At 40.4% G+C, this 17,699-nt stretch overlaps 1 protein-coding gene across 7 annotated transcripts in view; it reads left to right on the top strand.

The window, feature by feature from the left end:
- lpp (LIM domain containing preferred translocation partner in lipoma) overlaps window positions 1-17,699 on the top strand; it is a 129,542-nt gene that overhangs the window by 105,913 nt on the left and 5,930 nt on the right. For all 7 annotated transcript variants that reach the window (XM_067512704.1, XM_067512705.1, XM_067512701.1 and 4 more), the window contains 2 exons: window positions 11,871-12,049; window positions 14,612-14,732. In XM_067512704.1, coding sequence (XP_067368805.1) covers window positions 11,871-12,049; window positions 14,612-14,732 — 300 coding nt within the window. The remainder of the gene's footprint in view (window positions 1-11,870; window positions 12,050-14,611; window positions 14,733-17,699) is intronic.

Here is a 17,699-nt window from a genome sequence, read left to right on the forward strand (position 1 = left end):
TATGATCCAGAGTAAATGTTTCAACTAAGAATGCAAAAACATATATATAAAGTTTTTTGTGTACAGTAAATAGACATAATAAAAAAAAAAGTTTTGTTTGTAATAAAAAAGCCACAATTCTGCTTCCAACATTGCTCATAAGAGACTTTTAGTAGTGACAACTGGGGTTTGGAGGGGTACATGGGTGCAGCTCATGACTTAATGAGTCGGGAAAATGTGTTTTTGGCAAATGAGAGATGATGAATCTTGAGCATCTTGAAATGATCCTGATGTATAGATGTTTTTTAGAAAACCTCTCGGAACAGTTATTTATGCTAAAGAAAAGTTATTTATTCATTCATTAGAACATCCACACTTATATTGCTGATATTCTGACAGAGCACATATTAGCACATGCATGTAATTCCTTTACATCGTTTTCAGGAAATAGCTTCATATGCACTTTAGCAGTAAAGTTTTTAAGCTGAACTACATGTTGTTTAACCGGTGGCAGGCCATCTCCTAAATCACCCCTTTTCAGAAGCACTCACTGTGATTGTGGTTGTCTCGTCTGGAAGTTCTCCAACTCTGATACATGCGCTAAAGAGGAACAGGATAATTTAAGAACTTTATTTATGCATTTCATCAGCATAAATGTACTTCTGGCACAAGATCAAAAGGATGGGGGGAATCTGAATTTCTTAATGAAAGTAATTTCTTCTTCTTTTATTCCCATCCTCAGGGTCATATGCCTCTGTACGATTAGAGAAGGAACGTGAGAGTTAAGTCTCTGAAGAGAAATGTCATATCCCAAAGAAGACGAGGAAGAGTGCAAGTTAGCCTTCAAGTCAGTCAGTCTAGGAATCTGTTAAGCAAACAAACATTAATAATACACAGTGAATTTAGGTGGAGATTCCCATATTGTGCTATTCTCCCTCCCCAGCCTGCCATGTTCTCGTAGCAGCATACAATACTAAACATGCACTAATAACCTGCTTTTAGCCAGTTTTCCATTTGGGCCACTAAAGGGCAGTTTATTTTTTCACATTCTTATTGTTTGGGGACATTTAAAAACTAGATTTAAGGAAATGAACAGAACATTATGAGTTAGTATGCTATGATGGTGTGGCTTCCATGCTGACTTTTTCTCATTCAACAGGAATAATTTGACTTTTGATAAATGCACTTAGTTCGAGTTAGATGAGATGATACACTTTCATGTCTGTACACCAAATACTGATCTAAAGTTTGTAGGAATTTAGCTTAGCATGAGTACTAGCAGCAGTGGAAAACAGATAGTTGTGAAAAAAGAACACAAATGCAGTTTACCAAATCAAATGAGCAATTTGTGATATCCTGGCTTTTATGTTGACATATAGATGAAAAACGCTGGAACCTACATCTCATCTCATCTCCTACAGATCATCCCTGCTTGGCAAATATTCATATCTCAACCCTACAGTTTGTTAGTTAATCCATCTGACCGTCTAATTGCCAAAAATACCGCAATCGCACCGCTATGGCATAATCTGCTTTCTTTTTTTATTTTTATTCTAATTTTTCTTTTAGAATAGAGTGTTTGCTCCAGAGCAGGGAAAAACATATTATCTAGTTGTTTTCACTGGTTGATTAGTACTGTGACTAGTAAGCTAAGCTTCATTTGTAAAATTGATTGACCTACCCTTTTATCCAGATGGGCTGTTTTGAAAAAAATGGGTATGTACTGACACAGAATAGGTCCAAAACAGCATTCAGGAAACTACACTTAACATAGAAACTCAATGTGTCAATTCTGTTTATTAATATAAATATAATATTTAATAGTTTTGCAATAAATTTGAGGAATACATTCTCCACATCCCAGTATTTGTCATCCAATAAAGTTTTGTGCGTTTTACTGTATCACAATAGGCAATCAGCATAACTCTTATCTATGCTGGGACTTTACATATTCTGTGGAACAATACTAGTTTTTGTTTTGGTAAGACCCATCGCTTCCGCTGTGTAATTTGCCTCATCCAAAATTTTGTCTAGATATTAATAATTCCTTTTATTAATGTGCAGGACATCACCTGAGTTTGTTATCTTCCCCTGTCGACTTCCTGATTTTACAACCTACTATCTCTCCGTCTAACAAACCTCAGTCACATCAGTGGTCCACAAACTGCAAGACTGCAATCAGCCTTTGTCCTCTTCATTACTCTGGTCTGCCTCCACAGAGCACTTATCGCTGTCAATTTGAATACACGTCGATGCTGATAAACGCACCATCCGCTCAAGTATTGCCTTGATTTGCATGGCGTGACTCATAATCGTGTTAATGTGACATCAGGTTGCTTTTTGTCTCGTCTCATGGGTCTCTGCCTGAGGTTTCCCACAGCTTCACCCACTTTGTGTTTGCATACATGATAAAACTGAAACCATCACAGTACACAAACGCCACCCAACGAGCTGTTCATCACTGTTACTGAGAGACAGCAGCTTGGAATTGTATTTGCACTATTGTAAATGTTTTCATAGAAAGCTCTCATGTGAAACATTTTCAAGCGATTTCAAAGTATTGCTGACTGCATGCTTTCTGCAAACTGGAGCACATTAATCACAATATCTGGAAATTCACAAAGGTAGACAGCAGAGAAACCCAGTTAAGACCAGATCATGTAAAACATTAACACACTATTTCTGACTTAATGATTCTATAGCAATGATGCAATGATATTTTGGAATGGCTGTTAAATGAGGAGAGTGATACCACTATGACGTCTGCAAAGTAGCAATGAAGCTGCAGCCAGGAAAAGATTAGCTTAGCGAAAGTGCTATGAACATGGAGAAACATCCTGTAATTTGTAAAAGAAACAATGAATCAATCTAAAGCTGTGATCAGATGGAGCCAATCAATTTTTAGTGTTAAAAAATTTCAGCCTTATGTTATAATTTAATGTAACAAAGAGGGTTCAATCCAAAGTGTTTTAAATGAGAATTGTTTTTTTTTAGTCATCACATTTTTTTATATGTGTCATACAAATGAGAGAGAGAGTAATTTTCTTTCACTTTAACTTCAGGAAGTCCACCTCTAACCATGAGAGCGTATTAGTGAACAGAGCTAAGAGCTAATACCTCAGCTGGTCTTTGAAGAAGTTCAGCAGTGGGACTCTGTGTCATTGAGGTTAATTGGTTACACGGGGCACTGAGACTACTGTTCTTAAGTCCACTATTTGTCATTCATATCTTGGTTTGGTGCTGCAGTAGTTTCTTCCAAGTTTCTGCTGCAGTTTTGCCCAGTTATTTAATTTTTAAAAGCTTTTCAGCTGCCCCTTAGCTTCAGGTTCTTTGCTGGTAAACATATCCATTCAGTCTGCTTAACTGAGACCAGCAAATGGTAAAAGGCTTACAGACAATGCTTAGTTCCCTGTTTCAGACAGAGTCACATCCCCAGCTCTCCTGTTTATACTACCACTTCCCATGAATATAGATCATCCGAAGTGCAGCCGTTTTAAGTGTACTGTAATGAGACTGATGTAAGTAACACAAGGTCATGCTAGGAGCAGAGCTTCATATTGAAAGAGCAGTAATAAAGAGATAGGGATTTGCCCACACAAAAACCCTAATCTATTTCTGCCTCTTTTGACAGAATTTCAGAGACCACCAAGGTCATGGACGCCAACTTGCTTGAATGTAATTACGTTCATTATCTGGTGTTGTACTATGGCACTGTTATTTAAAATAAATTGGCTTTGGTCTCATTGGCTACACTCTCCAAAAGATTTTCCATTTTGCTATTATAAAGGAAGAAGTGCACACAGCAGCCCTGACCTGCCAGTCACCAGGAAACGTTCGTGATTGACTGATGAGCTTTTACCCTCCATGTCTGTTAGTCTGTCTTGGAAAGTAGTGATGTCAGCCTCATTCACAGCCTTTTTAATACCTTAACTATAAAGCTGCTTCTTTTTTCTGTAATTAATTTTTTCAGCACAAACTCCTAATATGAATTGATATCATCACTTCATACTAATCTTGGGGAAAAAAAAAGACTTTTCTGTGCAACTAAATTTAACACCGGGGTTACACATAAAGTTAAACAAATTATCTGATTAACAAATGCTTGGTGCAAAAAGTTTACATCTTTTAACTTTCATATGGCAAAGTAATTTCTTAAAATATTTGTGCCAATTCAGCTAGCGACTAAATGTTCTCTAGTCAGAAATTAATTAGTTGTTTTTTATTAATAAATAAAACGTCAATGCGAACATTTCCATACATATCATTTTTATTATTTTACTATAACTTTATTTAAATAAACACTTCTTTAACATTGTTTGTTTTACTATACAACACAGTCATATGCAATAGTTACTGCCCTCTTATTGTGAAATGGCTAAATAAGTAAAACATAATATTTAATGCACAATTAGCTATTACAAATAGAAATATAAAAATATATAAAATATATACACTCCTTGACCATTTTGTTACTTCTAATGGTGTAAGAACATTTGTACTAGCTTAATGTTCATTGTTATTGTACTAAGTTTAGGGTTAAGTTTGGTTCCCCCTACCTTATCCATGTAAAGTAAAAAGTTATAGCAAAATAATATAAATTGAATTAGTGCTAAAGTTTGAATTAAAAATGAGGGGTGGTTTTGATAAAAGGGAGTGATCTGATTGTGGTGTAGACAACAAAGGTAGGAAACTTCAGTTCTAGTTGTGTTTGCTGTATTTCACAAGCGACTTTAAACACACTGTAATCTTGCAATCTACAGTAGATAGTAAAGGGAAGTTTCTGAGGGTGTCACAGTACCTAGAGGCGACAGGCATGTGGTGGTAGCTGTATTGGGGCTCGTGGTGATGGATGTCCTCTACAGCACATCATACCAGAGTCTCCCACCTAACAATGGGATATCCCCTAGAGCTCCCCTAAAGCCGCTGCTGTCATTGAGAGAGGGAATATACAATACACTCATATCCAATCACAGAGGATGATCTCTCACATCTGTAACAGTGATAGAAACAGTACAACACAGAAGAACAAAGTTGATCATGTAGCTTCCCTGACAGTAATATGGCCCTAATTGGAAATGACTGCACACCACCCACACACCTGTCATTCCTGTGTGATGGATATCCAGGTAGTCAGATTCAGAGGCTTGCAGCCAGCATGGTGAATTTAGCTCCCTCCAATATACTCAGTGTTGTGGTGCTGCAGCTTGCTGTTGGTAGCTCTGCATGTCTGCTGCTCATGCTGGGAGAAGTGCCACGCACAAGCCGAGCACGGGCGGCAGGTATACACCCACCCTTGTCGTCTGAGGCACACTCATGAACACACAGAGGCTCGCTTTCTGCTGACTTCGTCATCAAATATTCATGGCTGTCTGCATTAGCTTGCAGAGTTCTAATTGAGTTCTGTATACTCAGACGTGATTAACTCGGTCTAATTCCTCAAAGGAGTGAGCCAATTAGATAGCACTTGCATGAATAGGATTTCATATTTTAGTACGTCTTCAAACTTGCCAAGACAATTATGCGTGTGTGTATAATTGCACTGTACTGCTGTACTAAACTCAAGCAGGTCATTATTTCTTATCTCTGACCTGCACTACAGGAAATGCAGCTGTCCTGTCCATTGCAAGCATGAGAATGAAAAGCTCAAGTATTGTTATTAGAATACGCTGTTTGGACAAGACACTAGAGAGTGATCACAAACACCGGGCCCTCTAAACCATCCTCATGTTTTTTGTCTAAGCACATTTTCTACCCCCCAGGAGCGAGATGGAGAAAAATATCTGTGACCCAGTGCTGACCCACCACAATGTCACTCTAACTCATGGCATAAGAGAACTACTGCCGGGGTCTTTGTCAGTTTCTCTCTGTAACCAGAGCAGGAGACGTTGCCCAAAGTCCAGAGGGGTCACATTCTGCTGCAGAGCTGAATTTAAGGCAGAGAGGCAGACAGGCAGGCCAGCTACTTTGCCTGAGCCAGAGAGAAAGATGAGGGCCCCCGCTGCCACCTTTTATTCTTTGAAGAAAGGCCTGAGCAAGGCATGATCTGTGTGTCGGCCCTGTCCCCTCATGTTCCCTTTAGCATGACGTTTGCATGCAGCTAAAATTGGAAATCTGTAAAGTAACATAGCTGTGTAGTGGAATGCATGAATATTTTAAGTTTCATTTAACTTTTATTAGTTTGTCAAAATTCTTGTTCTTAAGTGAAACGGCACATACTGTACAGAGCAGCTGCAGGTGAGATATGATCTCAGGACTTGGCTGCTCACTGACTGTCCAGGCAGAGATATAAAATACATATGAAAAACAAATGAGGATAGGAGGCTCTCGCAGCTTGCCATCCCATTCCTGCACGCACTGGTTGTCCATAACCTGGTGTGAATTGATTGCACAGACAGACTGAGCTGAGCTGGACAGGGTAGACCTTCACTCACAAGAATCAGGGCTGTTCTAGGTCAGAGATACTGAAACCTCACTGCACTCGCTCTGACTGACTGACGTGCACACAGATGAGTGTCACAAATGCTCCGGCTGTGAATTATACAGCTTATTGTTTCAAGGTCACTGATCCTCAGACTTAGCAAACCATTAAGAGAATCGCTTTCCACCGCGTGACATGCTCACTCACACCCACATGTAAACAACAAAACACACACACCTCAGTCATCTGCATCTAGGCAGCAGTAAAGATACAAGTGGGTGATTTATATAACACGCTTATAAATGACAGGGTTTTGTGAAGGAGTCAAGTCACGTTAATACATCATCATATGCTCACACTGTGGGTTTAGAAATTGCACAGACAGATGGGCGCAGTCAGGATGCCAGGGACCGCCGGTCACTGGAAAGCAATCACTGATACAGAATAAAATTTAAGTTGTCATGGGTGGGGGTAGGGACTTGTGTTGGGAGGCCCAAGTCCCTGATGAGAGCGTGAGGAGAGGAAGCAGCAGGGGGTTGTTCACGTGTTAACCTTCGTGGGAAGAGGTGGGGCAAGCTGATTATGATCACTGAACTTAACCAGCTCAGAGGAAACTCTGTTCCACACACACACACACACACACACACACACACACACATGCATACACACAGACCTCTCCACCTCTGTGGCCTGAGCACACCACAGATCAGGGCAGGGCGGTGCTCCCACAATCCCTCTGCAAATGTGTTGAGATTTAAATGAGCTCCCAGCCTCCCCCAACCAAAGCAGATTTCTGGCATTTTCCACTGGCCTCCATAACTTGGCTTAAAAATGTGGAAAACAAGTTTTTTTCCAAGCCTGTTTTAACTTCTGATCATTATGATCTGTTTCTTTGTCAAAAGGTTTACAACTGGTTCAAGGTACAGTAGCTTCCAGAACATCTACATTCAATGCATTCACTCATTATAACACTAACTATCACTATGACCATCTTATTTTCCTGGTAATCCAGAATTAGGGTTCACAGGGAAGCATCAGTGTCTGTGAGTACTGACACAGGATGGCTTTGCCAAATATGCTTTTTAAATATGCATGAACAGAAGCTAGTGCCAAGTCAGCTGTGAGTGGTGTAACTAATCAAAGTACTTAATATAACAGAAAAGTCTTGTCCCTTCACGGGTCGCCACAGCGGAAAGGGTTCCACAGGGTTCTACATCCCAACCCTATGCCCTGCTCATTGAGAAACCAGGCCCCCGATACTTTTTTAATAACAGTAGGAAAACAAAAATATAAACTTGAGACTGTTGTAACGGCCATCAGTGTAAAAGTTTTCAAGTGTTGTTCATTGACCCACACCAGCTTTTTTCCCCCCACACACATAATCATTAGAGCAGCAGCTGAAAAAGTGTGACCTCCTGAGTAAGTGAGGAAGTGAGTTGGCTCTGACAGCGGAAGTCACAAAAGTATGTGTTCTTATCTTACTCAGCTAGAGAAAGGAGGTCCAGCATAGTATTGCAAGAGGAGCCTTGTGCAATATGTTACCTTTGTTGTGTTACCACAATTTAGGTATGTTACCACAGGCCACCATTTGCTCGCTTTATGGGCTCAAGTACAAGGCGATGAGGCTTTTTTGGGGGGAGATATATGCACCTAGAATACAAGTTATTTTGAATGAGGCAGTGTTTTTGTAGACAATATGCACATTCTGCATTCTGTGACCATGATACATACATGGGAAGAGTTAGCAATATTGAAGTTTCAGCACAAAATCGAATTAACACGTTTGCCCAATCTTGAAACTGTTCTTTTAAAGCTGTACTATTGCAACCTTTAATTGACCCATGCAGTTTGTAACTTTCTCTCTCCATTGTACCTTCTCACTATGAGTCAGAGTTTCTTCATCTTCCTTATTTTTCATCTTCTGATATGATAGAACTGTGAAAAAATTACCAACCCGAGAACATAATTACATGTTTGTTTGGAAAGTGATTTCTCTTTGTCCTGCATGATTGACCCACATTAAGCAATAAAGGGAAGAGAGGCTGCTTGTCAAGGTTCATTAAGTCAACAGCCACCTTCCCTCAGGAAGCAGGAGGGTCAGTGATTTGACTCATAGTTCACGACCAAGTCAGTCTCTCTTATTCACTGCAGAGAAAAACCAAATGCAGCAGCAGCACTCAGATTGGTCTTTCGAACAAGCTTTCGTTAGATATCGCTGAGCTGCCTTCAGAAAGATGTAATTAATTCACACAGCATGGCACTGGCACTGGCCTGCACATTGTGTGAGGCACTGGACACACACACACACAAACACTGAATCAGATCATCTGTAAATTTGGCCCAGTCCAAGTTCAGTGTGCCAGGTCATAAATCGCGTGCAGTCTCACTGAACTTCAGCCTGCCCCCTGTCAGCCCAACTTGGCCACATGAAATAAAGAACTGAGAGGTATAAAATTTATGTTTATAAAGTCAGAGGAGCTGTTGAACAGTTTTAACGTGCCACAGCAGAGTTTCAGATGTCTACTCTTTACTGTGTGTCTTTGTCCCAGCTTTATTTTAATCACAACTGCATTATGCATTAAACATTACAGACTACGAAGAAAAGAGGAAAGGTCTGTTTGTTTTAATCTATAACCTATAGGTGTGTGCCCATTTTGAGATTATCTGTTACGTTTTTTTAAATTAAGATTTCACTCAAAAAATGGTTCCAACATTTTATGGCTCCAGTACCTTTGAGGAAGAATTTGGTACCTTTTCTTCCCTCTATTACAGGAAAGTAGATATTTTTGAGTTCAGGAATGTTGGTTGCATTTTTTAAAAAGCCAAAAATTATACTTTGTGCTCTGGGAAATTATGAGGGGAATTTACCTCTATTTTTGGGCTCATCGAAGTTGAATGTCTAAAACATTTTTACTTGTTTCCAGTGCAGTAGATCTTCTGTCTGAAAATGAGTAGATGTAATGTTATTTGATCTAATCAACAAATTAGTAGCAGATATACAGTGAAAATGATTCCAATTATGTCGCTCTGAATGGAACAGAAATCTTTAATACTTTTACTATTACTGTATACTTTACAATGTGTGTGTATGTTTTTTTTTTCCCTTTTCGTGACTATCTGTGTTTGTGCCTCAGTCTGTCAGGCCTGCGTCTCATGTTCAGACCAGAACACATGGGGCCTCTTAACTTTCTGTTACATGCTTTGTTTGCCATCACACTCCTCATTCCAACAGACAGCTGTGTCAAACGTTGTTTGGTAGCCCGTTGCTAAATAGTGAGAAGCTGGAGCCGAGTACCCGAGAATAGCAAAAGGAAGCAGATTACAACGAGACAAAGAGGAAAAAAAAGAGGCCACAATTGACTTTAATGCACTTCGCTCACCCCTCAGTTCAGCAAGAGGCTGTCTGACCTAAATTCACTTTACCTCATCTGCCTAGACATTTGTTTAGCCTTCTGGGCAAACACTTAGAGAAATGTATGAGGGAGAGAGAGAAAAAAATACATATGCTTGAATACATCACATTTAGTGAGGGGAAGAAGGGAAACTCGGACATCTGCAGACATATACAGCCCTCTAGTGGCAAACTGTAAAGAACCAGGGTGTTGGAACAAGGGGGGCAGGAAGTAATTTACACAGAAGCATCTGTAGAGTTTGTACCTGACCACGGACCAAAATTCATGTACATTTTCAGGTATTTGTGTACCAGGGCTAATAATTATTACCTAATCCTAAATAATAGTAGTCACAAGTGAACAAAAAACAAGAGAGACTGAATGAATGAATTGAGGTCATAGAATCTTACCATCAGAGAGAGAGAGAGAAATTTTGTCTTTTGAGTACTGTACTCATTACAATAGCCCTAAGGAAGTATGTGCTGTGAAATCATATGCTCTAGTTAAGCTAAACAAGGGCAAGGTATTCCCACATGAAGGGCAGATTTAAGAATAAGTAAGTGGAAATGCAGACAGATGAGTAAGAGTTGATGGTTTAGTGCTGTTTGGCCCTGACATCTTACTCAGATTCTCAGATTGCAAATATTTTCTCCATCTCTATGCCTCTACCCCTCTCTCTCCGTATGTGCGCATGAGGCAAACCTCAAGGGCTCAGTGCAGCGAGCTCATTAAAGGCTTTATTCCACTTCCAGGATGGTGCAGGATCGCAATATGGACATTGTTTATACACAAATGTTGCCCTGGGAATAATGTTTATTTCTTTTACTGTCTTGAAGGAATTCAAACAAAAAGGGATTCAGAGGATTCAAATAGGAATTCAGAGCTTGTCTGCACACATTGCTTTTCATGAAATAATTCCTCTCCAGGAGTAGTGCTTTTAAGACACGGACCTTTTTCAAAACACTACTATACAGCCTCTAGTCATACATCATCTCCCCTCATCTCATGCCCTCTTACCCCGCAGAACCACACAGAGTCATGTCACGAACAGTTTTACATTGTAGTGTCACTTAATCCCATGCTGTAAAAGCTGCTCCGTTCATTAGTGCATGGACTACAAATGTCACTGCACGTGCTCCACAGGCACACAGGGCATGGTTGGGAGTTTATCTCGGCCGAGCGGTCACAGAAGTGTCATTTTAAACGGCAGGGCCCGGCAGTGTGTCTGGGAGGCAGCCGATGACGCAGCGCAGTGTTGCTACACACCCTGAGCTGTGTTTGGAAACACTGAGGCAGTTTGCTACTACAGTGGGAGCCAATGGGAACAGCTGAACCGTGCACTCTTTAGCCCAGCCAAGCGCAGAAAAGAGGGGGGGAACAGAGACACAGAGAGATCCAGGAAATGCCTGAGCGAGATGCAGCAGCAGCAGAAGCAGGGCCACTCAGCTCACACACAGCCGCATCAGGCAGCACATTGATCACCTCACATGATATATCCATCCCAGTGTAATTGCATTGCTGTTTAGAGGGGCGGTCGTTATTTATGAAATATTGAAATAACAAATGGCGTCTCCTGGCAGATATTAAGAAGAGAGATGCCACAGATAAGTCAGAGGCAGGCGGCCATCACATCCCCCCTCGGGCCACTTGCCCAGTCACCTGGCTGCAGAAAACCTGCAGTCATCACAAAGTGGAAATATTTACTGCTCATACTCATGCATATGTGAGGATGGAGTGTGGGGGAGGGCGGCTGAAAAATGACTGTGTTTCGACGGGAGTGCTAATCAGATTTCTTCAGCTTCAGAGGCAACTTACCTAAAGGTCCCAAGTGTGGATTTCTAAGTAGGAGGGAGCCATCAGAGGGGTTACACTGACCATAGGAAGTTCGAAATCAGAAAGTCTAAACTGCAGGAAATATAAGACAACTGTTCATAACGTTTCATCCTGGTTACAATGTGTTTATACATGAGTGCTAAATGTAAACAAGCACCTGAAGCACCATTTGAACTGAATCATCAGAATTGCTCCATTCATCCTCAGGTTTGGTGTGTAATCACGTGGGTGTGTGTTTGGGTTTACAGAACACCCTTGAGACCTGCACTATCTGCAGTAAGCCCATCATGGAGCGCATCCTGCGGGCTACAGGGAAAGCCTACCACCCCCACTGCTTTACCTGCGTGGTGTGCCACCGCAGCCTGGATGGGATCCCATTCACTGTTGATGCTTCCAACCACATCCACTGCATCGAAGACTTTCACAAGTATGTCATTGGGGTTTTCATATTAAAGCTGCACTAAATCTATATATTCGCATTAACACTAGAACCTAGCAGCATGTATATAATGAAAGCCATCACTGTTATTAATGAAACTGAAGAGGATTCAATTGGCATGACATTTTTGCTCAACTCTGCAGAGCATTTTAGCTTTTCTGAGGTAATTGTTTTGGTTTTATGACCCACAACTTGACAGCTTTGGTAAGTTCTCACCAATCCATACATTTGCATGAGCTTACCTAAAAGCTGATTTCTTAGCTGCCATGAAAACCAGGAACAGGATTTCTTTAATCATAGGACACGAGTAACCTGAGTTCTCCAGGTATTGCTGGTTACTCATTGTGAATCCAGATTTTTCTAGCGTGTATATGTGTAAACAGGTTTTTATTCTGGTTTTTACAACAGCACATGTGCATGACAAAAGGCTGTCTGCAGACAGTGAAAGTCGAGGAGTAGAAGGCGGAATGAATGGAGATATCATTACAAGGAGCGTTGCTGCTTCACCTATTCAGACAGTTCACACTGGGAGAAAGGGTTGTGTCTAGTTGTCTTTCTCAGTCGGTCACGCACACACAAAGAGCGAAAAACAAAAGTCCGGAAGCAGATCTTTCTCTCAGTATAGTTAAAACCTGTGAGCCAAGCCTCCAAAATAAGTGGGAGGTAGAGGAGATATCAGATAACTCTGTTGCTGCATGTATACATTGATTTCCAATTACCAGGTTTCTTGACAGATAGCTTTGCTAATGTGCATAATTAATTTTACAGTCCAAATCCATATTGAATTTTCTCTACTCACGTTTGGTTACTTGTCAGCCAGCAGGATAGATTAGCCATTGTTGTCCAAAAACTAGTAAAAACACATCAGCTAGACACACCGCTTTACCGGGTTACACATTTCTTCTTTTCAGACATCATGGTCCCTGTATTTTTAACAAACCTTGCCGCAGATGTTCTGAAGAGGTATTTCCTTGTACTGACCACTACCACTTAACTGTGCATGCATGCTATTTCTGACAAAGTTTTACTAAATCACATCAGTCCTCATCATCAACGCTACCTTCTAGCTGCAGGCAACAGCTCTTCAGCACAAAAGATCTGAAAAACATACTGCATGTAATCTCCCCTGCATCAAACAGTGGACAGACAAATAACAGTCTAATTTATTTAGGTCTTTAGCTAGCTGGCTACCTGCTATTCCAACCAGTCTAAGAAATGCCCAGATTTAGTTTTTTTTAACCTATGACATTATGAAAAAAATGCAACAGCTCTGAAAGCACAGGAATTCTCAATGCCTGATCTAAAGTACAGCTGCAGGTTTGTGATAAAAAGGCTCAGTAAACACGACACATTTGAATAAATGGTCCAAAAATGACCCGATGTGAAAAGTGTTGTAGCTTGTAGTGATAAACTCTGAGAAATGCAACGTCATTGTTTTACTTTGCACTAGATCACTAATAAACCTACTATTCATAGCCTGCTTACCTCCAAACACTGACTAATTTAGAGAAAGTTTGTGGATCATAGCAGAGGCAGACATTTCTCTGAGAACACAGCTACAATAAGTATGAAACGTGAATAAAAAATGGCACTGTGATAAACTATAAATAATTGCTACTGTAATTATACTGAGTGTAAGAATTCAGCTATATTCAAGCCCATTCATTACAGGATCTTTGAGCTTCATTTTTGGGAAAAATGAATGAGTCCTGTGAATTTACGAGATGCCACTGTTGACATTAAGTTAATAGTAAATTCCTGTCATTGTGTCACAGTGTGATTGCATAACCACCACCTTACCAGAAATGTCCCCTTACTCAGTGACCAGAAGGGAAACAGAAGTAAACAGCTGGCTCTTGATGTGAGTGCTCAGCTTTTGCTTTGTGGAGTAGCTGCACTGGGCCGTTGTTTAATTCCACGTGACAAGTGTGACCTCAACAGTGCAGCCCTTTGTGTCGAGGAATAGCCGGGCCTGGGTCTCAGCATTTTTTCTCTGGCTAATACTGTATGACTGTGTTTCCCTGAAGCCACACACTCTCTTCACTTCCTGATTCTCAGGCATCAAATAAGCATGTAGAATAGAAGAACTGTCCACCCGACTTTCAGGACCTGAAATCTCAGCAGGCTTTTCATATCCTCATCGATCCTATTGTTAGATAGACCTCTTCCTGCCGAAGGCATTTCCAAAGTTACTGGTTTAAAGGCTTGTTCTGTAAACGTTACTATGAGAGTCACTTGTAATAATTGTAAAAGTCTTACTATATTTAGCTGTTCTTTTTTTTTTTTTTAACATTGAAAAGCCAAATGTAGCTTTTAGTGCCACGTTGGAGCTGAGTTATTGAATAATTAAAGAAAAAAAAAAACACAGGCTATGACTAAATATTATTATTATGTGTTACCACTATTATTAAATTTTCTTTATGAAGTGCTAGATAATTTTGTTATTTAATTTTTTTCCATTTATTTAAATAAAACATAGGAACATCCTTTTGACATTACTGGTTACATTAAGTTTGAATGCAAAAAGCTGTGATTGATTTTCTTTCACAGGAAGTTTGCTCCGCGCTGCTGTGTGTGCTCCGACCCTATAATGCCAGCACCAGGCCAAGAGGAGACAGTCCGCATTGTGGCCCTGGATCGTGACTTCCACGTGCAGTGTTACCGCTGTGAGGTATGCGTTCTTCCAATAACTAGCACTGGTGGCTATTTATCTCATTGGACAGCTCCAGGTGACAGTCTTTACGGCATGACGGAATAACGTACATGCCCCTCCCCCGAGTCACCTTTTCAGCAACACATGAGAATCATCCCTCTGTTACCTTCCTCGAAATAGCTTTCCATCTCTCCACTGCAAAGTTCACTGACTTACATAGTAACCAATCTATCAGTTCACCAGCTGATAAGCGGCACTCAGACATTACTTGCACACAGAGCGTTTGGCAGACATAAAGGTCAAAGGAAAGCAAAGCACAAAGCAGATTAGTTCAGCTGAAGGGGCTCAACAAGTGAAGAATTTTGTCACCAGGGAGACATGAGTAGATGGAGTTGTATCTGTGTGTGTGTGTGTGTGTGTGTGTGTGTGTGTGTGTGTGTGTGTGAGAGAGTGAGAGAGTGTGTTTGTAGAGAGCTCTCATCCCAAACATTTTTACAGATACTAGATCAAAAACCAAACTTGAGGCTAAAGTTAAAAAAAAACATACACACACTGGACATTTTGATGTAACGGAGATTTTTGTGGAGCACTGTCAAGTATCCCACCCCCAGGGCAGAACAAGCTGTATACACTCATCAGATTCCGTCAAGTCCCAGACTGGCTCAAATAGAGCCGACATGCAGTCTGTTGCTTGTCTTATAGCGTACAAAGTGCACCTCCTTGGAAAGTAAAGACACACTTTTGTTAGCATGCTGGTGTTAAACAGGTTTCCTGTTTATCATGCTAATAAAACTACTTTACCCTGTTGCTGTGCTAACATTTGCTAATCATCCTAAAGTAGGGCTCAGGATTATGGGAATGTATTATGTCATAATTCAACAAACAGGAGAGGAGGGAAGTTTGCCCTTATGATGCCACTTAAATCAAAGTTAAAGCGTCAGCAAAGTTAATAGGTTAGGTTAGGGTCCTTTATTTATACCCGTGTGAAGATTTGTTTTGCAGTAGGAGAAGGCAAACATAGTACACATAGACATTTGAGGCATCAGACAAATACCGGGAACAGTCAAAAACAGACAAGTACTCACAAAGCTTACTGATCATATTTACAAAGGTAGAAGTAAAGCAGATGTAAAAATAAAATTAAATAAAAGCTCAAAACCCCACTGCAATGGCAATGAAAACCCGCAATGAAAAGTTTGACCAAAAATGTATACTCAATATAAAAAGTGCCAATCTTCAGTTAAGACTTATTTAAAAGAGCAAAAGCAGTAGGAACCCAACTGTTCCTGTGACCTTGAGGCTTTAAATCTGGATGGAAGGCACTGAAATTCACTGGCTAAAGGGTGGGAGCCATCATTACAGATGGAGCTGGCCAACCGCTGCACCCGTCTGTTGTACAGCCATTCTAGACTCAGCTGTGACTCCCCCAATTAGCCGACTCGATCATTTAATGATCTGATCCAGTGAGTTTTGTCTTTCAGAGGCAGGTTTCCGAAGCTAAAACCAGATTCAATAAAGGCCTGATGAAAAAGCAGATTAAGCAGAGTGAGTGTAGCCTCCTCAAAATTTCCAACCGTACCAGTTTTTCAAAGATTTTCATAATGATGAAAGTCAGAGTAACTGGTCTAGAAACATTTAAAGCTGTGGGACAGCTAGATTTAGCTTATTTTTGAAATAGATGAGGAGCAATTGATCAGTTGCAGTTTGCTTACAGGTGAATGGGACAACAATAGCGTCCTTCCAAATACTGGGGACGTGCTGCACTTCTACAGATTTATTAAAAATGTATTGATAAACTGGAATTATTCTTTTGCACAGGTTTTTTAATAGCTGGCCACAGATTTGTTCTGGTCCATGAGCTTCCTTAACCTTTGTGCAGTAAAAAGCTTTTTTGACGTCCTTCTCTTTTACAAAGAAATGTTGATTGTCTCGCAATTTAGGGCTTAATTCCTTTTTTCTTTGCTAAAATCAAGCACATTAAAATGAATATAAAAGAAATTAAGAGCATTAGCCAAGTCATTGTCCGAGATCAAGGTATTTAAAGTGACAGTAGTGCTATTTTTGTATTCTAGAGGCCAGCAATAGTTTACATGCCAGACCAAGCTGAACCAAGGCTGTTAGAAACCATTTTATTCTCTAGGGACAGCTTTGTAGGTGTGTTGTGCTTTTAAAATCTCAACTTTGAGCTCTTTGGTAGCCGTCTTCAGTTCAGATGCATCTCCTTGTTGGAGTGCTAATTTCTTTTTCATTATAAAAGCCTTAACAGATTTAGTGACCCATGGCTTATTGTTGGGCTAAATCTTAACCCTCTTACTGGCTATGAGCATATCTCTGCAGAAGTTTGCCTAACAAACCACATTGTTTAATTCTTCCAGGTCCTCATAGGGTCTCTTAAACATTCCCAGTCTGTGCAGTCAAAGCAGCCCTGCAGAGTGAGCACAGCATCATTTGTCCAGACTCTTACTTCCTTTGTTTGGAACTTTAACACAGTTTTATAAGTGGGAAGGAGATACACACAATTAGGATATGTGGAGCCCAGGACGTGGAGAGGAATTGATTTAAAATCCACTAAAATCCGTCCCTAATGCGCCCATAACACAAGTCCAGAGTCTTGCCCCGTCTGGTTGTACATGAGACATACTGATAAAAGTTTGTTTGGGTCTTTTTCATAGGGACATGATTAAAATTATCTAATATAAAATTCGGAGCCTCCGGTGATACATACTGATGTCTCTGTATAACATCATATATCGTACGGGGAGCGGGGGCAGCATTTGCCGTTGGGTGAATATATACAATTGTTATAAAAATCAGAGGGAACTCACAGGGCAGGTAAAAAGGTAAAATAACGACACTAGTGGAAAAAGTAGGGCATCACCAAAGTAAGTTGAATTCATTTGTTTAAACCAAGAATGTCAGTACAGGATGGCAATTCACCAAAAATCTGTTTTCAGCCTGGTTAAAAAAATAGTGGGATGGACCAAT

The sequence above is a fragment of the Channa argus genome, chromosome 8 (genome assembly GCF_033026475.1).
Source record: "Channa argus isolate prfri chromosome 8, Channa argus male v1.0, whole genome shotgun sequence".
Taxonomy (NCBI): Eukaryota; Metazoa; Chordata; class Actinopteri; order Anabantiformes; family Channidae; genus Channa; species Channa argus.